The sequence below is a fragment of the Chrysemys picta genome, chromosome 1 (assembly GCF_011386835.1).
Source record: "Chrysemys picta bellii isolate R12L10 chromosome 1, ASM1138683v2, whole genome shotgun sequence".
NCBI lineage: Eukaryota > Metazoa > Chordata > Testudines > Emydidae > Chrysemys > Chrysemys picta.
In genome coordinates, this window is record NC_088791.1 from 155,422,199 (window position 1) to 155,443,062 (window position 20,864).

The following is a 20,864-nucleotide window of genomic DNA, read 5'->3' on the forward strand; positions in this document are numbered from 1 at the left end:
TGATGAGGTGGGATGATGGGAGGGTATATCTGCTGGTTTGCATTTTGGGCAAGGAGATTTGGCAGGTTTGATCACTGGAAGCAAGAGAGAGCAGTCCATCCCCTGTCGTCAAACTTATGATCTTTCCTGTTGTTACACCCTCCAGATCACACCTTCCCATAGATATAAACTGCTCCCCATTCCAATTCTGGAGCAAAGTTCAGCTTTGTTACAGTTTTGTAACCCCAGTGATGTGCACTAATGTTGATTTCAGTGGAGCTGAATGGGTGTAGCTTAGGGCAGAATTTCAACCTTGGTATGTGCTGGGCTTACAGGGAATGAACCTTGCAAAAGTCATTGACTGTGTCGTGCAGGGACAAAGCACAGGCCTTGTGATCCAACAGCAACTCTTTACCAAGTGATGTGTTTTATACATCAGCTTGTAGTAGCAGTTACAAGCATCTCTCTTTTTATTGTTTTTATCCAGCCTCCACTGCTTTTCCTGCAGTAAAGGGGATACTGAAACATTTCAAAGAAAAAATCCAAGGCTGGGTGGTGGGGGGGGCAAGAAAACGTATAGGGCCGGATCCTCAGCTGGTGAAAATTGGAGCTATGCTAATTTACACTATCTGAGGATCAGGCTCATAAGCTCATTCCAGTTGAGGCTGCATGACAGGAGAGGTTTGCTTTGGAGAACACCTCTGGAAAAAAACATATGGACCAAATTCTGCTCTTAGTTATGTTGCTACATACCAGGATTGACTTCAGTGGAGTTACTCTCTGAATGTGCACCAGTATCACTGAGACCAGAGTTTAGCCCAATATTGTTAAGAAAAACGCTCATTACCCTTTCTAGATTGCTGTTCTTAACACCGGTAAGCCCGCTACTAGCTCTGTTTTTGTGTGTTGTTTTTAAAGAGCTATAAGCAGGATTTTAAAACTTATATTTTAATCAAAATAACACTGATAAGGTTGAAAAGTTGAACATTTACCATTCCCTCACCCCCTAAAAAATATTGCCACTGAGATGACTACAGTAACAGCCTTCCAAAATAAGGTCTCTGGGCATGTTGCCTATCAGTTGGAATCAGGGCCGGCTCCAGGCACCAGCGTAGCAAGCAGGTGCCTAGGGCGGCCAATGAAGAGGTGGGTGGCATGTCTGGCCGTTTGGCGGCAATTTGGTGGCGGGGCCGTCACTCCCTCTCAGAGCGAAGGACCTGCCACTGAATTGCCGCCAATCACGATCGCGGCTTTTTTTTTTTTTTCTGCTTGGGGCAGCAAAAACGCTAGAGCCGGCCCTGGTTGGAATTGGAGTAGTGGGAGGGAGGGTATGAAAGAGAAAGATTGTGTTTCAGGACTCTTGGGTTATATTTAGAGCCCTGTGATTCCTTTTTTGTTTTATTTTTCAGGAATTTTGTGTTGTTTCGTTTTATCCACTCTGGGGGTGGGAGGAGGGTTGGGTCCTGCCCTGGTCTGGGGGAGAAGGCTCGGGGAGAGGGAATCCTCCCACTGGGGCAAGTGGAAGGCTTGGGGAGGAAGTCTGCAGAGTGAACCCCCCCACTGCACTCACCCCATAGTGGCAGCTGCTTTGCTGCAGGGCTTGGCCGGGCTCCCCACTGCAGGTGTTGCAACCTGGCACACGGGATCACAGCATAGTTCAGGCTTGGCCCAGTTACCTTTCTGTCATCATGACGGAGGGGCAGCTGGGCCCCAGAGTTGAGTGAGTGGCACTTTATTTCATTTTATACATTGTTTTTCGGTATTTGTGTTGTTTTGCATTTGCAAAAAACATGAGGCTCTATTATGTTCCTGGTTTTATGAATCAACTCTGTGACCTTGGGCAAGTCACTTAGGCCTGGCCTACATACAACTTTTATACCAGTGTAATTTTTTTGGTTAGAGGGGTAAATTTTTACTGATGTACTATACCTGAATAAGCCCTAGTGTGGGTGCAATTACAGCAGTATAAAGGTGCCTTATATGGGAATTGTTTATTCCACTTCTCATATAGGAATAGCTACACTGGTATACAACAGCTTTATACCAACGTGGATGCAGTTTATACTAGGAAGATTGTACTGCTTTATACTCTTCTATTTTAAAACAGTACAAATTTTGTGCCTAGACAAGCCCTTAATCTCTCATTTTCCCCATCTGTAAAATGGGGTTGATAATACTTACCATGCCCGTCTTTAGCTGTAGAAGAGACAGTGTTATAATTTATTCAAAATGACTTCCATTGAAATCTACCTTAGGCAATCATCAAAGGGATCAGCAAAATCCAATTTCAAGCAGAGGTTGGCTTTCGATGGTTTCGATGGGGGCAAGTGGCTGGTTATGGGGAGTTGCCTGTTAGGGATAGTCCTTAGTGCAGGTTTCATGACAGTGACAGAAGGGGAAAAAGAGGAATTTTGCAAGAGAGGATGAAATGAGCATCATCAAAGATAAAGAATGTGCAACTGGACAATTTTGCTGTTGATGCACGAGGCAGAATAATCTTCACCTTGTTCTGCAATAGTCCTGCATGCCCCATACAGCTAGCAGAAGGAAACATAGGCTCAAGTTTGCAAAACTTACACATACTTTGATCACTAGAGAAGCATGTGCAAAATGCTCAGTGAGTACTCCAGGCTAGACTGGCATCTGCACATCAAGCATCTTGCACTTTCTGAAACTGGGGCCTTTGATTTTGTCAGTAAAATGAGCCAGTATGACTCCAGACACATACAGGGAATTGATCTGGTGTGGGGAGAAGAAAAGGCTGATTTTTACATAGTCCTTTTCCTGATTGTAATTGCACTTTAAGTTAAAACTTTCCTGTATGGACAGGCAACTTAAAATCTATCCAGTTCCAAAAAGTGACTTTAAAGTAGTTTCAGGTTCTACACTTGCCTCTGAGTCCCCCAGACAATTTATTTATTGGCTTTACAGCCATGTTTATTTATTTAAATGCTTTTTTTTTCTTTTCCCCCTTTCCACTGTTAACTGAAAGACCCACGCCAACAAGGAAACTGACTAGGGAACTTAACTAAACACACAGTGCTGTCAAATGCACAAAGTAAATAAAATTGGAAAAAATAGAGAATTTTCCCCTCTAATCTTTCACTTGTAGTGATCTTGGATGGTGCTTAACACCAGTTAAACATTTTTCAGACAAGTTTTTTTTTTTTTTTTTTTTTTTTAAAGAGGACCGTGAGGCTTTCAGTGTATTCAGTTACCATAACTGGTTTAAAAAAATTATTAGAATGCTCATGACAAACCAGAAATTCCAGATTATTTTATTGATTTAGTAAATCATTAATGTGCTTCCAGTCATTTACCATATTTAACATTTCCTCCCCTCCACAGCATAGGATTTTGTACTTGTAATAGTCCTTCTATTAAAAAAAAATAAACACCAGCCTTAGCCACAGCATACATTGTGTTTTATGCACCAGATATCGTTCTTATGATCACTTACTATCTCTCTTTTCAATAACCACAAGAGATTCACATTCAGATTTACTGTGTGACACAAAGTAGCTGAGTCTAGTTTTTAATTCCTTTTCCTTTGTTCCCAGAGGTAACTGTTCCCTAATGCACTTGTGTGGACTCACCTGTCAGAACCCTAAAACATATTGCTAATTAAAACTACAAATAGATCACATGGATCCAAAATCCAATCTCAGGAACAAACCTCAGCATGCTGGATCATAGCACTTTCTACCCTGCACACCTCCATGAAAAATGCAGTGAAAATACTATTACAAACCACCGCTGACAGATGCTTATTTCAGCTAGTACTGAAGATAATGGTTCACCATATAGTATTTCACTGCATGTTGCTAGCAATTAAGGATCTACTATCAAAGTCTGAAATCCGCAAAGTAAACGATAGATTATTCTAGGATTAAACCCCTCCTCTCTGATAGTCTATATAACTTCAACAACACAAACAAAAAACCCCTAGACAAACATTCTGAAGGGAAATGCTAGCTTCAAACTGAATAGAAATTCCTGGTCAAACAACTTGATCCTTTCTAACATCTTAACCAATCAATCTTGTTTGCATCATTGCACTGTTTCCGGTAGACATGCACCTTAATCAGATCCACAGATCTGAGCATCCTGATCTTTGGGGAAGTTTACATTTGACTGTGAATTTTGCAGCTTAGGTCTATCCCTTCCTCTGCCCCACCAGGAGTATCAGATTAATTTCCACCTCCCTTCTAACATTTCCTGTGTTCATTCTCTGTAAAAGCCTTGGGTGATGGCTGGAGTGTTATTTTTTTCTCCACAGCATCTGCAACTTCGATATCTTTTAGTGATCAGAGCAAATGGAATGGTACTTTGTCAATTTCCCCTAATTTCAGCATGTTATTTCCAGTTAGAACAAATTGTAGCATACACAGAAGCTGTCTTCTCCAGTATGCTGGGAAATAAAATGAGCAAACTGGCAGCATCTGTCTTCTCTATATAGATGCAATGCTATAAAGGAAACATTCAGTCTTGAATATCTTCCATTGCTGGAGATGGTGTAAAAGACAGAAGAGCCCCACTGGATTTTCAGAGTCCAAGCAGAGTTTGTGGTACAGGCGGTTCAATAATAAATCATCTGTTGATTTGTAAGCTTGAGCACATTGATGCTGACTCACTGTGAGAATAAATAATGGAAGCACACAGTGTCATTTTACAGAGTTCCTGTTATGCTGCTTACTTTTTATGATTAATAATGAATTTAGTACTGACCGTGCACTTGGTGCTGTACAAAACAGAATGATAAAAACAATCCTGGCTCCCAAGTGCTTAGAGTATAAAAGATAATTGCAGAGAAGACCGGATGAACTGGATGTTTTGATTTCTCTCATAATATAGTTCTTATCCATAAAATAGAGATAATGCTTCCTTTATCCTGCCTTTTTAGACTATTAGCTCTTTGGAAGAGAGCTCCTGTGTTTGTACAGTACCTAGCATGATGGGACCTCTAGGCATTACTATAATACAAATAAGGATCTCTCTCTTTTTTTTTTTACAAGCTTTGTGGAAGAAGCACAATTTTTATGGAAGGATTTGAATAGGAAGAGCGTAGCCGCTTGTTGATCACGAGGCCACTCTGTGCATAAAGAGCAGTGTGAATAAACAGGCAGAAATGGAAGAGGGAAAAGGGAACAAATGGGATGTTAAGGCTTGCTTTGCTGGAGTGTGATGGGGGTGGGAGGACATGATGGAAAGATATCTCAACCTCTACCATGAAATAGTTTCACTTTATAAATCAAATAAATATACTATTTGCACTTCTATAGCCCCTTCTGTCTAAGGATCTCAACGTGCTGTGCATTCACCAGAAATTTAGGCTTTCACATTCTCAGCAGTAACCACATTCAGACAAAAAGAACAGGAGTACTTGTGGCACCTTAGAAACTAACAAATTTATTTGAGCATAAGCTTTCGTGGGCTACAACCCACTTCATCGGATGCATAGAATGGAACATACAGTAAGAAGATATTTATACATACAGAGAACATGAAAAGGTGGAAGTACCCATACCAACTGTAAGAGGCTAATTAATTAAGAGAAGCTATTATCAGCAGGGGAGAAAAACTCACAAAGGTACATGGACTTTTTGTTATAAAGGATTGCCCTATTGTGAGACTTAGCATAGATACATGCTACCATATCTGGAGTTGCAGACATTTTAGATGACACAGAGATTCCATATGTACTGCTGACCATGCCACAGGCAAATATTCTACTTCTTCAAGTGCTTGCTCATGTAGATTCCATTCTAGGTGTGTCATGCCCACGTGCAGTCGTTGGAGATTTTTGCCTTAGCAGTACCCATAGGGTCGACTGTAGGGCCCTCGAGTGCCATGCTCATGCGCTGGTATATTAGGCACTGCTGACCCTACACCCTCTCAGTTCCTTCTTACCGCTCATGAGAGTTGGTCGGTCACAAGAGCATTAGCAGTTCTTACCGTCCATTGTTCTCTCTCCTTTGTTGTTAGTTGTTAGGTACTTAGTTAGACCTTTAAGTTAAGTGTTCGAGTAGTTGTTTAGGTGTTAGAGTCTTGGCCGGGACTGGCATGTCCTGTTTCCCAGGCTTTAAGCCATGCTCAGTGTGCAGCCACCGATGCCCACTAGTGAACCCCATGAGAGCTGTTTAAAGTGTTTGGGGCAGTTCCACAGAAAGGACAAATGCAGGATCTGCAAAAATTTTGCCCTCGAACTCAAATGGAGCAGGATATCCACTTGAGGGCCCTCCTCATGGAGGCTGCCCTTTGTCCTACCTTGGAGCCCTCCCAATTGGACTCCGTGCCCAGCACCTTGGCGTCAGCACGCAGCACACCACCGGCACTGGAACCCTACCAGCACCATGCCCCCTCCCCAGTGCCTAAGAAGTAGTTGAATTCAACAAGCCCGCTGGCACCGCTTCTGGCAAAGGACTTTTGTCAGGCCACATGCGTGCACCAGAGCTGCTCGGGGGTACTTATACGGTCAGACCCCCTAGTCCAGCCAGGGACCCGTGTCCAACTCCTGGGAGCGGCAGGGGGTCCAGTCCCCTAGTAGGGTCATCTGTGCCCGAAGCCAGCCCGGGGGCCAAAGAGCAAGTAGGTTGACCAGCACCACAGACACCAAGCAAGGCGACGGAACCAGCCAAGGCCCCAGCATCTACGGGCAAGCTGGTTATGGGACTGCCCCCTAAAGCAGCGGCGCATCCCCGCTCCGCAGGCATCGATCCCCATCACCGCGGCCTTGGTCCCTGATTAGAAGACACAGGTCCCTGCCACCAAGGTCTCCGCCTGCAAGGCACAGAACGCCTGAGTCATGACACCGATCCCTGTATCCATGGTACTGTCTGGCTTCCCACCGGAGTTCGACATGGTGCAGATCTCTATCGCATAGAGTTCATTGGAGTTCATAGAGTTCATTGGAACGGTCCTTGACTCTACTCAGGCCAGAGCCTTCCTCCCGAAGCTTGGTTCCAAGCCATGGTGGACCTGATCTCGTGCATGCAAGCCCACCCTCTCACCACCACTCACACGTGGCTACGATTGTTGGGCCACATGGCGGCCTGCACTTACGTGGTCTAGCACATATGGCTCCACTTCAGACCCCTGCAGGCATGTCTGGTGTTGGTCTACGTCCCCAACATACACGGTGTGGACCATTTGGTCAGGGTCCCGGACCACGTACTATCATCACTCACATGGTGACGGAATCCTGCATTGGTGTTGGAGGAGGTTCCCTTCGTGGCTCCATCCCAATCCGTGACCCTCATCTCCGATGCCTCAGACCTAGGGTGGGAAGCCCACCTGAGTGATCTCAGCACTCAAGGTCGTTGGTCGAGTCACAATCGCTCCCTACACATCAACCTCAGGGAGCTCAGAGCGGTTCGCCTGGCCTGTCAAGCCTTCCTACCTCACATAAAAAGCAAGGTGGTCCAGGTCCTAACGGACAATACAGTGACTATTTTCTATATCAACAAGCAAGGCAGGGACAGGTTGTCTGCCCTTTGCCAGGAAGCCCTCAGGCTCTGGGACTTCTGTGTATAACACGACATCCATCTTGTAGCCTCACACCTCCCTGAGGCCCAGGAATGCTTTGACAGATCGCCTCAGCAGGACTTTCTCGTCTCGCCATGAGTGGTTCCTCCATCTGGAAGTGGCCAGCTTCATCTTCCAGAGGTGGGGAATGCCCCAGGTGGACCTGTTCGCGTCCAGGCAGAACAGGAAATGCCATGTTTTCTGCTCGTTTCGGGAGATCAACAGAGGCTCCCTGTCGGACGCTTTTCTGCTCCCATGGTCGGGGGCTCTGTTATACGCCTTCCCTTCGGTGCCACTGATTTCACTGGTCTACAATTTTTGAGAAGTCGTCTGCTTCAGAGATAAAATGTGCTATTTATTATGTATTTTGATGTGCTGAATTCAAATATGACAATTAAAACAACTGATTGGCTACTGTTTCTAAGATATTTAAGTTTTTACATTTTATGTCTATGTATATTGTGTAGATAGTAGAGTTTTAATCATAAATTGTAAACCTAGGTCTTTTCATGTGTTTATGGTTGCTTTACATGATATTTCACCTGTCCTGTTTATGTAACACTTTAAAAATCAGCAAAAGGGTTATATAAATAAAATTTATTATGAAACAAAAGACAAAAAACTATTCTGTACATAGTTTAGTCCTATTCAGTGTCTACTCGGCGCTTCTTGGCTTGTCTCTTGTATTCATTAAATGGAGCATCTCTTGTCACTGTCCAGCAATAGTCTGCAAGCACTGATGGGCTCCATTTGCCCTGATAGCGTTTCTCCACTGTTGTAATGTCCTGGTGAAATCGCTCGCCGTGCTCGTCGCTCACTGCTCTGCAGTTCGGTGGAAAAAAATCTAGATGAGAGTGCAAAAAATGTATCTTTAGTGACATGTTGCAACCAAGGCTTTTGTATGCCTTGAGGAGGTTTTCCACCAACAACCTGTAGTTGTCTGCCTTGTTTCCGAGAAAATTTATTGCCACTAACTGGAAGGCTTTCCATGCCGTCTTTTCCTTGCCACGCAGTGCATGGTCAAATGCATCATCTCAAAGAAGTTCATGAATCTGAGGACCAACAAAGACACCTTCCTTTATCTTAGCTTCACTTAACCTTGGAAATTTTCCGCGGAGGTACTTGAAAGCTGCTTGTGTTTTGTCAATGGCCTTGACAAAGTTCTTCATCAGACCCAGCTTGATGTGTAAGGGTGGTAACAAAATCTTCCTTGATTCAACAAGTGGTGGATGCTGAACACTTTTCCTCCCAGGCTCCAATGACTGTCGTAGTGGCCAATCTTTCTTGATGTAGTGGGAATCTCTTGCACGACTATCCCATTCGCAGAGAAAACAGCAGTACTTTGTGTATCCAGTCTGCAGACCAAGCAAGCGAGCAACAACCTTCAAATCGCCACAAAGCTGCCACTGATGTTGGTCATAGTTGATGCACCTCAAAAGTTGTTTCATGTTGTCATAGGTTTCCTTCATATGGACTGCATGATCAACTGGAATTGATTGCAAACAGAAACAGTAGCCAATCAGTTGTTTTAATTGTCATATTTGAATTCAGCACATCAAAATACATAATAAATAGCACATTTTATCTCTGAAGCAGACGACTTCTCAAAAATTGTAGACCAGTGTAATCACAAGTAATTCAATGAGGTGTGGTTCAGAGGAGGAGGATGGGAGAAAATGTGGGTCCTGTGACATTGATGGTTCAGGACCAGAAGTTTCATCCTCTTCCTCTTCCTCGTCTGACTCAAGTGAGAATGATTCTGGTGCATCAGAAACCGGCAGTCCTTCTCCGTGGGGTACGGGGCGTATAGCTGATGGAATGTTTGGATAATGCACAGTCCACTTTTTCTTCTTTGACACACCTTTTCCAACTGGAGGCACCATGCAGAAATAACACTTGCTGGAATGATCTGTTGGCTCTCTCCAAATCATTGGCATTGCAAAAGGCATAGATTTCCTTTTCCTGTTCAACCACTGGCGAAGATTTGTTGCACAAGTGTTGCAACATATGTGTGGGGCCCACCCCTTGTCCTGATCTCCAATTTTGCAGCCAAAATAAAGGTGATAGGCTTTTTAACCCTAGTGGTTATACTGCGCTTTTGTGATGCAAAAGTCACTTCACCACAAACATAGCAGAAGTTATCTGCACTGTTCACACAAGTACGAGGCATCTCTGCTCACTTTGGCTAAACAGAAATGTGTCCCTTTGCAAAATCGAAGACTGACAAATAAGAGAGCACGACACTGTATGATTTCTAGAGCTGATATAGGGCAATTTGTTCAGCAGAGTGATGGAAGCTTTGTGATGATTGCATCATCCATGACTTCTAGGAATAACATGATGCAATTCATATCATGTATGACGCAATACCAGCTTCAGATTGCATCATTCATTGTTTTGCCTAAAAAGCAAGTACTGTCCAAACCCAGTCATAGATTTATTCATAGATCCAGTCAAAGATGTATTTTAGTCATTTCTGGTTTAAATTGAGATCCCTTCCCTTTATAACTCACTTATCCTCCGCCATTCCCAAGTCAAGGGTCGTATATACTGACCCAATAGCATATCTTGAAAACTAGAGCCAATCAACAATTTTAAGCATCATTTTCGTTCTCAGTGACCCAGAATTAGTAAAGTTTGACTACGTTTATTTCAGAAGCATTTTGGCTGTAGAGCAGTGTTTACAGAGTCCTCGTCAAAATCAAGCAGGACAGGGTGAAGGTGATCCACATAGCGCCGGCTTGACCAGCACTGGACACACTGCTGGACCTCTCGTTGGCTGGTCCATTACAGCTGCTACTCAGGCTAGACCTGCTGTCCCAAAACCATGGCAATCTTCCGCATCTGAACCTGGTGGCGCTGCACCTGACGGCTTGGCTGCTGCATGGTTAAATGCAGAGGAGCCAGATTGCTCGGCCTCTGTCCAGCAGGTTCTGTTGGGCAGCAGAAAGCCCTCCACCAGAGCGACCTACCTGGCCAAATGGAAGTGGTTCACTTATTGGACTTCGGCTAAAGGCATTCGGCCTGAGTGTGTCTCGCTGCAGTTGATCATGGACTACCTTCTGCATCTCAAGTGCCAAGGCCCATCCCTTTCATCTGTCAAGGTCCACTTGGCTGCTATTTTGGCCTTCTGTCTGCTGCTTGAGGGTAGGTCGGTTTTTGCCCGGGATATGACTGCCAGGTTCCTCGAGTGCCTCTACTCATACGTCAGGGACCCTGTTCTGCCATGGGACCTGAATCTTGTGCTGTCATGGCTCACGGGACTCTCCTTCAGGCCTCTGGCTTCCTGCTCTCTCCTTCTCCTGTCCTTGAAGATCGCGTTCCTAGTTGTGATAACCTCCATCTGCCGGGTCTCCGAGATTAGAGTGCTTACCTCGGAACCATCCTATACAGTTTTCTACAAAGACAAGGTCCAGCTGCGGCTACACCTGGCTTTCCTGCCCAAGGTGGTCTCGCAGTTTCATATGGGCCAGGACATTTACCTACCTGTCTTTTCCAAAGCTGCATAAGTCGGAGGAGGAGTGTAGATTGCATTCTCTAGATGACAGGAGGGTGCTAGCCTTCTACATTGAAAGGACCAAGCCATTCCGCAAATAGACACAATTCATCGCAGTGGCTGACATGATGAAAGGTCGTCCAGTGTCCGCTCAAAGAATTTCTTCTTGGATCACTGCCTGCATTTGCTGCTGTTACGATCAGGAGACGGAGCCACCTTGGGTGATTGTCACTGCCCACTCAACCAGGGTGCAAGCCTCTTTGGCAGTTTTCCTAGCCCGAGTGCCTATCCAGGACATCTGTAGGGCGGCCAGCTGGCCGTCCGTCCATCCACATGTTCACGTCCCATTATGCACTTACCCAGCAGGCCCGGAACGATGCTGGCTTCAGTAGAGCAGTACTGCAAGCTGCTAAATTGTGAACTCCAAGCCCACCTCCGAGAATACTGCTTGTGAGTCACCTAGAATGGAATTGACCTGAGCAAGCACTCAAAGAAAAAACGGTTACCTACATTTTCCTAACTGTTCTTCGAGCTGTGTTGCTCATGTCCATTCCATTACCCACCCTTCTGCTCCTCTGTCGGAGTTGCCGGTAAGAAGGAACTGAGAGGATGTAGGGTCGGCAGCGCCTAATATACTAGCGCATGATCGCGGCATTCAAGAGGGTGCTACAGCCGACCCTATGGGTACCGCTAAGGCAAAAATCTCCAATGACTGTGCATGTGGATACGCACACACCTAGAATGGAATGGACAGGAGCAACACATCTCAAAGAACAACCGTTACGAAAAGGTAGGTAACCGTTTTTTTTAAGGTTTTAATGCCTCCATCATACATGAAAGATATGCATGTGCTGGTTGGAAGGTCAGTTAAGGACTGAGGTAAAATTGTTGGATGACTGTAACTGTGCATTTCTGTATTTCCTTGTGTGAGGCTTTTTTCTTTAAGTGTAACTTTAACTTTGTCTTTTCCTAAAGAATGAAAATTCCAAAAAAAATTTTCTGCCTTTTCAGAACACTGGCTTTGGTTAAACCTGATGCAGTGCCCAAGATTGGAGAACTAATTGATATCATCATTAATGCTGGGTTTACAATAACTAAAGCCAAAATGATGGTACTTTCACGGTAAGGCTCTAGTAACGTTCCCTGTAGGATTTGATTATTTTGTACTGAAGTGTATCCTCACAGTTATTCCATGTTATTCAGAACATTCGATCTATTCCACTGAGTAGCAAAGAGAATAATGTTTCATAATCATATCTAGGTTTCTCATATGATGCCTAATTCAGGATGTTTGTTGGGCTTAGCCTGCAGCAGAGTCTGTCTCCTGGCAATCCGGTGAATGCAGCTGGCTCTGATAGAAGCTGTCTGATTGAGCCACCTGATTGATTGAAGGAATGAACAAGCTGATACTTATGCTCAGTAGCAGTTCAGTTGCTGCTCAACGCATTCTTAGCCCATAGCTGTGTTTGGTCCTGCCCTTGCCCCCCACTTCCTCTAGGTTGGTTCCTGCTCCAGCCTCAGGCTGCTCCTGTTCCACCCCCCAACTCCTTTTGACTTCTGATTCCCAGCTCAGATCCTCGACTCCACCTTCTGTCTGTAAATCCGATTGACCCTTAGGCTTTGGACTGTGACGCCTGCCTGTGATCCTTGACTTCGCATCTGGATTCAGCTCAAACTGGTATGCCAGAGTCATGCTCCAGCCATTAGGCCAGACTGCCCACAGCTCGGTCACTGATAGTTTGAGGAACCCAAAAGATTGAACAAGGGTGGGTAAGATGGATTCCTCAGAGGCAGCCATGCCCCTGCAGGACATTTTGGGAATCCTGCAGCCCCTACGGTCCCAGGTTATGGTCTTGCAGTACAAGCTGCAGCGCTACAGGCTCAAGCTGCCCTGGCTTCTAGGGAGTTGGAGATTTTAATGCAGGATAAGTTTGATGGGGACCATAACAAATTCCGTTGTTTCATGAGCTAGTGCTGGCTCCTTTCCTGCATTGGCCCCCATCATTCTCCACTGACCAGACCCAAGTAGGACTTATTATTAGTCTGCTAACCAGCGAGGCCCTGGGTCTGGGCATCTCCCCTCCTGGAGACTTCTACCCCCATAATGGGACAGTTCAAAGAGTTCCATGTGTCCCTTCTGAAACCGTATGTGGAGAATCCCTTTCCCAGCCACTCTGCTCCATCACCATCTCCCACAGATGCCCAGGCCAAAAGGAGCACGAGGTCTGGGAAATCCAAGACTCCGATAGAATGTGAGGCAAACTCAGACCCTTGGCTCCATCTTTTGACTGTGACTCCAGTTGACCAGCTTAGGCTTTAGTCTCTGACTCCTTGCTATGACCCTGGGCTTTGCTTCTGGAACCACCCGCACTGGATTCAGCTCTAACTGGTAGGCCAGACTCTTCATCCAACGATTAGGCCAGACTGCCCATGACTCAGTCGCTGACAATGTCTGAGTAATACAAAAATGTTGTATACAAATGTCATTGGTCTTACTGTAAGTAAATATAGTACATGCCTTTTATAAAACTGAAATGAATATCATGGGTTTAAAGCTCAGATAATGTTTCTTTGCCCCTGCCCTGAATTGCTTGACTTCATAATGCAAACTGAACTGATGATTGTTGTATAATTCTATAGAGGTGGTTGGGTTATTGCCTTGCAATAAATCCACATTCTTAAAATCACAGGACTGGAAGGGACCTCATCCTTAATCACCCTGACAGATAGGAAGTTTTTCCTAATGTCCACCCTTGCTGCAATTTAAACCCATTGCTGCTTGTCCTATCCTCAGAGGCTTACAAGAACAATTTACCTCCCTCCCTCCTTGTAACAATCTTTTATGTACTTGAAAACTGTTATCGTGCCTCTTCAGTCTTCTCTTCTCCAGCCGAAACAAGCCCAATTTTTTCAATCTTCCCATAGGTCGTGTTTTCTAGTCCTTTAATCATTTTTGTTGTTCTCCTCTGGACTTTCTCCAGTTTGTCCACATTCTTGCGGAAATGTGGCACCCAGAACTGAACACAATACTCCAGTTGAGGCCTAATCAGCACAGAGTGGAGTAGAAGAATTACTTCTCATGTTTTGCTTACAACTCTCCTGCTAATGCATCCCAGAATGATGGTTTTTTTTTTTTTTTTTTTGCAGCAGTGTTACACTGTTGGCTCATATTTAGCTTGTGATCCACTATGACCCCAGATCCCTTTCTACAGTATTCCTTCCTGGGCAGTCATTTCCCATTTTGTATGTGTGCAACTGATTGTTCCTTCCTAAGTAGAGTACTTTGGATTTGTTCTTACTGAATTTCATCCTATTTATTTCAGACCAGTTCTCCAGTTTGTCCAGATCATTTTGAATTTTAATCCTATCCTCCAAAGCACTTGCAACTCCCAGCTTGGTATCGTCCTCGAAGTGTATTCTCTATGCCATTATCTAAATCATTGATGAAGATATTGAACAGATCCAGACCCAGAACTGATCCCTCTGGCACCCCACTCAATATGCCCTTCCAGCATGACTGTGAACCACTATTGATTACTCTCTGGGAATGGTTTTCCAACCAATTATGCACCCACTTTGTAGTAGTTCCATCTAGGTTGTATTTTCCTACTTTGTTTATAAGAAGGTCATACTAAAGTCGATATAAAGTCAAGATTTGGCTCTAGGATCACAGAGCCCTGCTCCCCGGACACACCACAACCTGTTGGGCATGAGTAAGGACAGGGCCAGGGCCAGCCCGTGCGTGGATTTTGAACCCCCTACCTTGTGCCCCCCCCCATGTTCCTGAGCAGCAAAATTTGGTGACGAGGGCAAGAAGAAAGGAAGAGTTAGTAGATCTCCCATGAAGGATTTCCCCAAAGTCACTGCACTGCTCCTCAGCTGTGGCTGTCAGACCTCTCTACTCAACATCTCTGAGAGGAAAAATCATTCTCACAGGATTCTTACTCTTGCATCTTGTGGTTCCAGTACAAGACAAAGGGAGGTATTCCTTTCTTTTCTGTCCTCTGAGGTAGTGGTAGGACAGTGCTAGACCACCCCTTCAGTAGTCACATATTGTTGTCTGTGACTATTCCAGTCCCCAGAACCTGCTCCACAGTTCCAGTTCTTGAGTGCAGCCCTCTCATTCCTGCAGTCTTCTCTTAATATGAACCATTTTGTGGCCTGACTTAACTTCTGCTGTCTTGGCGTGTTGCTCCTGGAGCATTGGGTGCTTCCTTGTTTTTATATGTCCATTTCTCTGTTGAACCACTTTATATATTTTGGATTTTGCTTACCTTGAGGAAAAGAAATCCAAACAGTTTATATAAGATGTAAATTTTTATTACCTTCTGTTTAGAAAAGTCCCTTGCCTGCCCTGCAAAATGAAATATTATTATTAATGAACCCATAATTGGACAGTGATGTGGGATGAATCTAAAATGGTGGCTGGGTATTTGTGGTTTTCACAGGACCCTGTACTTTTGTCTCTTGGACTTGCACCATATTTTTAGTGATAGCCTATAGTAATGCCAAAGTCCTAATGCCAAATATCCCTCTAGGTTGGCTTGTCCAGATCAGCTTCTGCTTTTTTAAATTTATTTATTTATTTTACTGCTGACATTTGCCTGGCAGACCCTGTTAACTTGATTCACACCTTTTGTAAAACCCATTGCTTCGATATGAAAGCAAGGGCAGACACCTGCTTTCATATGTCAGTTCTCCAGTCTCTTCAGCTAATCACTTCTCAAATCAGCTCATTGTCCAGATGAATGCAACTTTCCATGTTCTACAAGTGGGGATCTGCTGACAGAGAATGGGAACTAGGGTTACAGCTAGCAAGATTGTCTTTATATTTAATGCCATAGGAGATTTTTGACTAAGCAGTAGGGCTGAGCAAATATTTTGAAAAAATATCCACAAATATTTGTTCAGATTTATACATTATGTAGCTTAGACTGAGTTCATGCCCCCTTTCTGTACACTTCCCATGAATATTCTAGTGAATTAGCTTATTGGTAAGAATTATTGCTGAAATAGGGAATTTTAAGCGAATATTTGTGGAAAGTAGTTTTTGATGTGACATAATGAGTATTCACATGAAAAGCTTCCTTCTGAAAGCGTCACTCCTCCAATCAATAAATGGAAACATACCACAAGACCTGTCCAATTAAAAAGGCTCAAATTTTGAATGTCAGATACTTGCAGTTGAAAAGCAACGCATTTAGAACTACTGGAAGGATATACTCTTCTACAGATTAGTTACATGTTGTGTAACTCATTCCTACAAGATTCCATACAAGCCATGAGCTTAGTAGAATTCGAAAGAGGACCCAGAGGATTATCAATTTTTCTGGGTAAAAGGAATATTCAGAGTTGCACTTGTTATGATAAAAATGTATCAGGTATATTAACCCTGATGCTTTAGGGTATAAGCCACCCACAAACTACCTGGTATTGGGAGAAACTTCCCACTTAGGCACATTAATGAACAATTATACATTAATGATTCATGCAAGGTTTTTTTTAAATCTTTTCTAGGAAAGAAGCAATGGATCTCCACGTAGACCATCAATCAAAGCCCTTTTACAAGTAAGTACATACTTTTGAGGTTATGTTCATTTACTGTACAGGAAAAGATTGTCCTGGAGAACTTTCTTTACAGTGCATGGCATTCATTTCACATGCCTGTGACACTACAGGAATGTGGCAAAACCAGAACTGGGCTTAAGTTTTAAGGGAACCTATGCAAAGTTTTGTGTGGGGACCCCATCCAACTTCCTCCTAAGATGGACCTAGCTGTCCGGTGCCTAGTTCCACAATCCTATGCCCCATCGAGCGCCAATGAATGCATCCACCCTATGAGATGTGAAAAGTACCCTAGCTAAAAAGAAGCATGAGAGGGAGACTCTCCAGATACAGAATATGGCTTGCAATCAGTGAGAATTGCAGAGTACCATCCAGTCCTGGATACCCTTCTGGTAGCAAATACGCAAAAGCACAAGTATTTCAAAAATTGTGGCACCTGGGGCACATGTCTTATGTATGGCTGGTCCTGGACAAGATACAGAACTCTATGTAAAAAGAACAGGAGTACTTTTGGCACCTTAGAGACTAAGAAATTTATTTGAGCATAAGCTTTTGTGGGCTAAAACCTGTGTGTGGCTCTGCTGTTTCGTATTGCATGAAACTATGAAATACTTGATCTCTCCAGAAACACTGGATGAAAATATTTATATATTGTGTGTATGTAGCTGTATAAAATCTTTTTCAGTTTCCTCATGCATCAAGTTTAATTAGGGTGCATAATGGATAAAAATGCTATTTGTTATTTACATGTAGGCTTTATCCGACTAGCAAAGATGGTGGGGTAGCTAATCTATTCCTGAGTCTGGACCCAGGTTAACAGCTTTTATCACAGTGTAGTTGGTCAAGGCCAACCCTAGTTAGGGCTTGTCCCACACTGCCACTTACAGCGCTGAAACTTTCCTCGCTCAGGGGTGTGAAAAAACAGTTCCCTGAGCGATGCAAGTTTCAGCGCTGTAAAGTGACAGTGTAGACAGTGCACCAGCGCTGGGAGCTATTCCTCTCGTGGAGGTGGTTTTTTTCCAGCACTGGGACAGCTCTCTCCCAGTGCTGGAACAGCGACTACACAGCTACGTTAAAGTACTGTTGTGGCAGCGCTTTAACGTCAGCTGTGTAGACATACTTACGTTTTTGGTCATGCAGAACAAGAAATTGCAACTGACAGAGAGCCAAGTGCAGCACTGTTGTGAGGTTCCTGAGCATTGGGAATATAGTAATTGCCACCTAATTCTAGGAGCAGCAATTGGTTTGTGTAGGTGCAGGTTGTTTCCTTCTGTCCACTGTAGAGAAATGACCCTACGAAATGTCAGACTATAGCAGGGGTCAGCAATGTTTCAGAAGTGGTGAGCCGAGTCTTCATTTATTAACTCTAATTTAAGGTTTCATGTGCCAATAATACATCTTCATGTTTTTAGAAGGTCTCTTTCTATAAGTCTATAATATATAACTAAACTATTGTTGTATGTAAAGTAAATAAGGTTTTTAAAATGTTTAAGAAGCTTCATTTAAAATTAAATTAAAATGCAGAGCCCCCCGGACCGGTGGCCAGGACCTGGGCAGCGTGAGTGCCACTGAAAATCAGCTCGCGTGCCGCCTTTGACACGCGTGCCATAGGTTGCCTACCCCTGGACTATAGTATAGATCCTAGGAAAACAAAGAGTTGTCATTTTTTCTTTGCTGAGTAAGTCTGCTTGAATAAATTTATAAATGAACAAGAGTTCTGTCTGCAGTGTTATTTCATGGATTGCTAAACTAATGGCCGGCTGAGAAACTGTAAGCCCTCTATTCACTATGATGTACTCTGTCTGCCATCCAGCGATACCTGATATCTGTTGTATGGGATTTTGCTATAGTAAGTGAACCGAAAAAGTATCCTCACACTGATAAAATTTAAATTCTCATACCCAATTACATATAGCATTTTATTAGAGGTTTATTATGGTGTTTCATAAACAAGGACTTTCAGATTTAATTGGCAAGATCGGTAGTTAATGAAAGTTTACTGAATAGCAGGAAAAAGTAGCTATTAACTTTTGGGGGATTAAATGTTAAATTTCATATTTTACATATGCATTAACGTAAATAGCTTGCGCAGCAGTTATTTTTAAGAAATAAGGAGCATTTCAGAAATTATTTTTTGTCCCTGTGTCTGTATTTGTCTATAAGCCATAAAAAAGTAACCTTAACAATAACTGAATAAAAAAAAATCTTGCACAACTTTTTCATTCATTGTGCAGCATCCAGCCTTCAAACTGAATGAGGGGGGTTGCTGCAGAGATGATAGTATGTGACTGTGTAACTGAAAGCTATATCATGATGAATATGTTCATGGGAGCAGAATTAAGGTTACATCTATTCAAAGTTAACTTTGGGATTTCCTGGTTTTTGAGTCTTTAACCATGCATTCCTTATGTTTTCCTCACATCACCTTCTCTTTATTCAAATCTTTCCCCAATATCTGATGACTTCCATGATACCAAGAAATTGAGAGTTTGCAATACAAAAAGTAACAAACAACTTTCTTTTCCCTGCTCTGTATTTCCCATTATATAGTGACTTCTCAGTCTGTCTGTTTCAATGGAAAGACTGCAGCAGACTGCAGGGAAGGGATTGTCTTTATCTCTGTGGCTTGTACAGCACTGCCTGTGCTAAACAAATAAGAAATTAATGTTATAAAATTACATACAGTATATTTTCATCTTATCTTACTTTTTCCCTTAATCACACATTATTAGCAAAGCTAATAGGGGCCTCTTTCACTAGAATTCAGTTTCCCATTTCAGTGAGGGACAGAGATTAGAGTCCCCTCCATGTCTCATGGGGAAGAAGCACATGGTGGAGTGAATATTTTGAGGCGACACATGTTTGATGCAAGGCCTCTCACAGATGTGAGGGAGCATGCACAGGTTGAGTGTGTGTCCCTCTGTGAGAGAGAGAAGCTAATTGGAGAGGATTGCAAGTACTGGATAAGAGGATTTAGAGGTGGATGAAGAAGGCAGAGGTCTCTAATAGGAGTGTTCATGTTGCCTTAATGGGGAAAAATGTACAGGCTGAGTAGAGTCTGTTAGATGGGCACCAATGTGTCTACAATGTGGAAGGAGCATTGAGCACAAGTGGAAAGAAGGAATGGCTCACCCGTGGTTTTTTGCCTCCATTTCCCCTGCCTTATCCTACCCAGTATTCCTCCAGAGCCTGGTGTTACACACCATCATGTGTGATAATTTGTGCTGTGGACTGTTATCCTTTCCTATGACACTAGTGAGAGTTGAGAACCGGTCCATAGATTTTGTTGTTCTCTGTATAGTGAATTCCCTGCCTGCTCTATGTTTGTTTTGCAGTGAGCTTCTCCAGTTTATTGCAAGTGGTCCTGCTGTTGCCATGGAGATCTTAGGAGATGATGCTGTGTCTGAATGGAAAAAGTTACTGGGACCTGCAAACTCTGGCGTGGCTCGTTCTGATGCCCCGGGCAGCATTAGAGCAATGTTTGGAACAGATGGCATAAGAAATGCAGCTCATGGCCCTGACTCTTTTGCTTCTGCTGCTCGAGTAAGTTTTTTTAAATATATTTATTCATTATGTTCATTTGCTAAGCTGTATTTTTACTTAATCTGATGATCAGGCTGCAATCAGTACAGAAATCCCACTTATTTTTTTCATTTGAATTTAGTGCTGATTTAAATGTTCTTCAGTGACACGTTTGTAGACAGTCTCTTTATCCACAGTGCAAATAGCAACTGTGCAAGCTACACTGCCTATATACTTCCACCCCGGCCTGGAGGGACTAACCTTAAAAAATGTGGCCAAGGACACTGAGACTAACCCATCTGCCACATTCTACACCACTTTCTGGCAGAATTCGATTATTATTTTTTTATAATTTCAGCAGATATTGAGGTTTGTAAGATTTTTTTTTTTAAAGATTTTTATCTATTTAAATGTTCACAGCTGCAGGAAATTATGGGGAGGCAGTCAGGTAATTCTTTAATGACAGTAGACATTGAGATTCAAAAGGTTAAAGCTTTATAAGCTGCAAAAACTCAAATTGTCAACATCACATGTCAAAATGGACAGAGTAAAATATCCTTACATGAACTAATACCTGCTCTTACTATTCATTCGTTAGTCCCTTTGTAACAAGCCTGATTCAAAAATCTAAATCACTGGATTTGACCCAGAAAGTCTTACTTTGTGTATGTGTGTAAATTTTGATTATTACCAAAGAAAATATTTTTGTTGGTTTATGTGTCTATGCTAAAATCAACATTTGCCAATTAAAATGTAATCCTTCCAAGCCTATATATAA

General features: G+C 43.2%; 1 protein-coding gene across 3 annotated transcripts in view; it reads left to right on the forward strand.

The window, feature by feature from the left end:
• The window catches only part of NME7 (NME/NM23 family member 7), a 200,517-nt gene that overhangs the window by 48,169 nt on the left and 131,484 nt on the right, over positions 1 to 20,864 (forward strand). For 2 of the 3 annotated variants that reach the window (XM_042852905.2, XM_024099605.3), the window contains 3 exons: positions 12,011 to 12,121; positions 16,517 to 16,567; positions 19,900 to 20,107. In XM_042852905.2, the coding sequence (XP_042708839.1) occupies positions 12,011 to 12,121; positions 16,517 to 16,567; positions 19,900 to 20,107 (370 nt within the window). The remainder of the gene's footprint in view (positions 1 to 12,010; positions 12,122 to 16,516; positions 16,568 to 19,899; positions 20,108 to 20,864) is intronic. The other variant, XM_065587289.1, reaches the window with a different exon arrangement.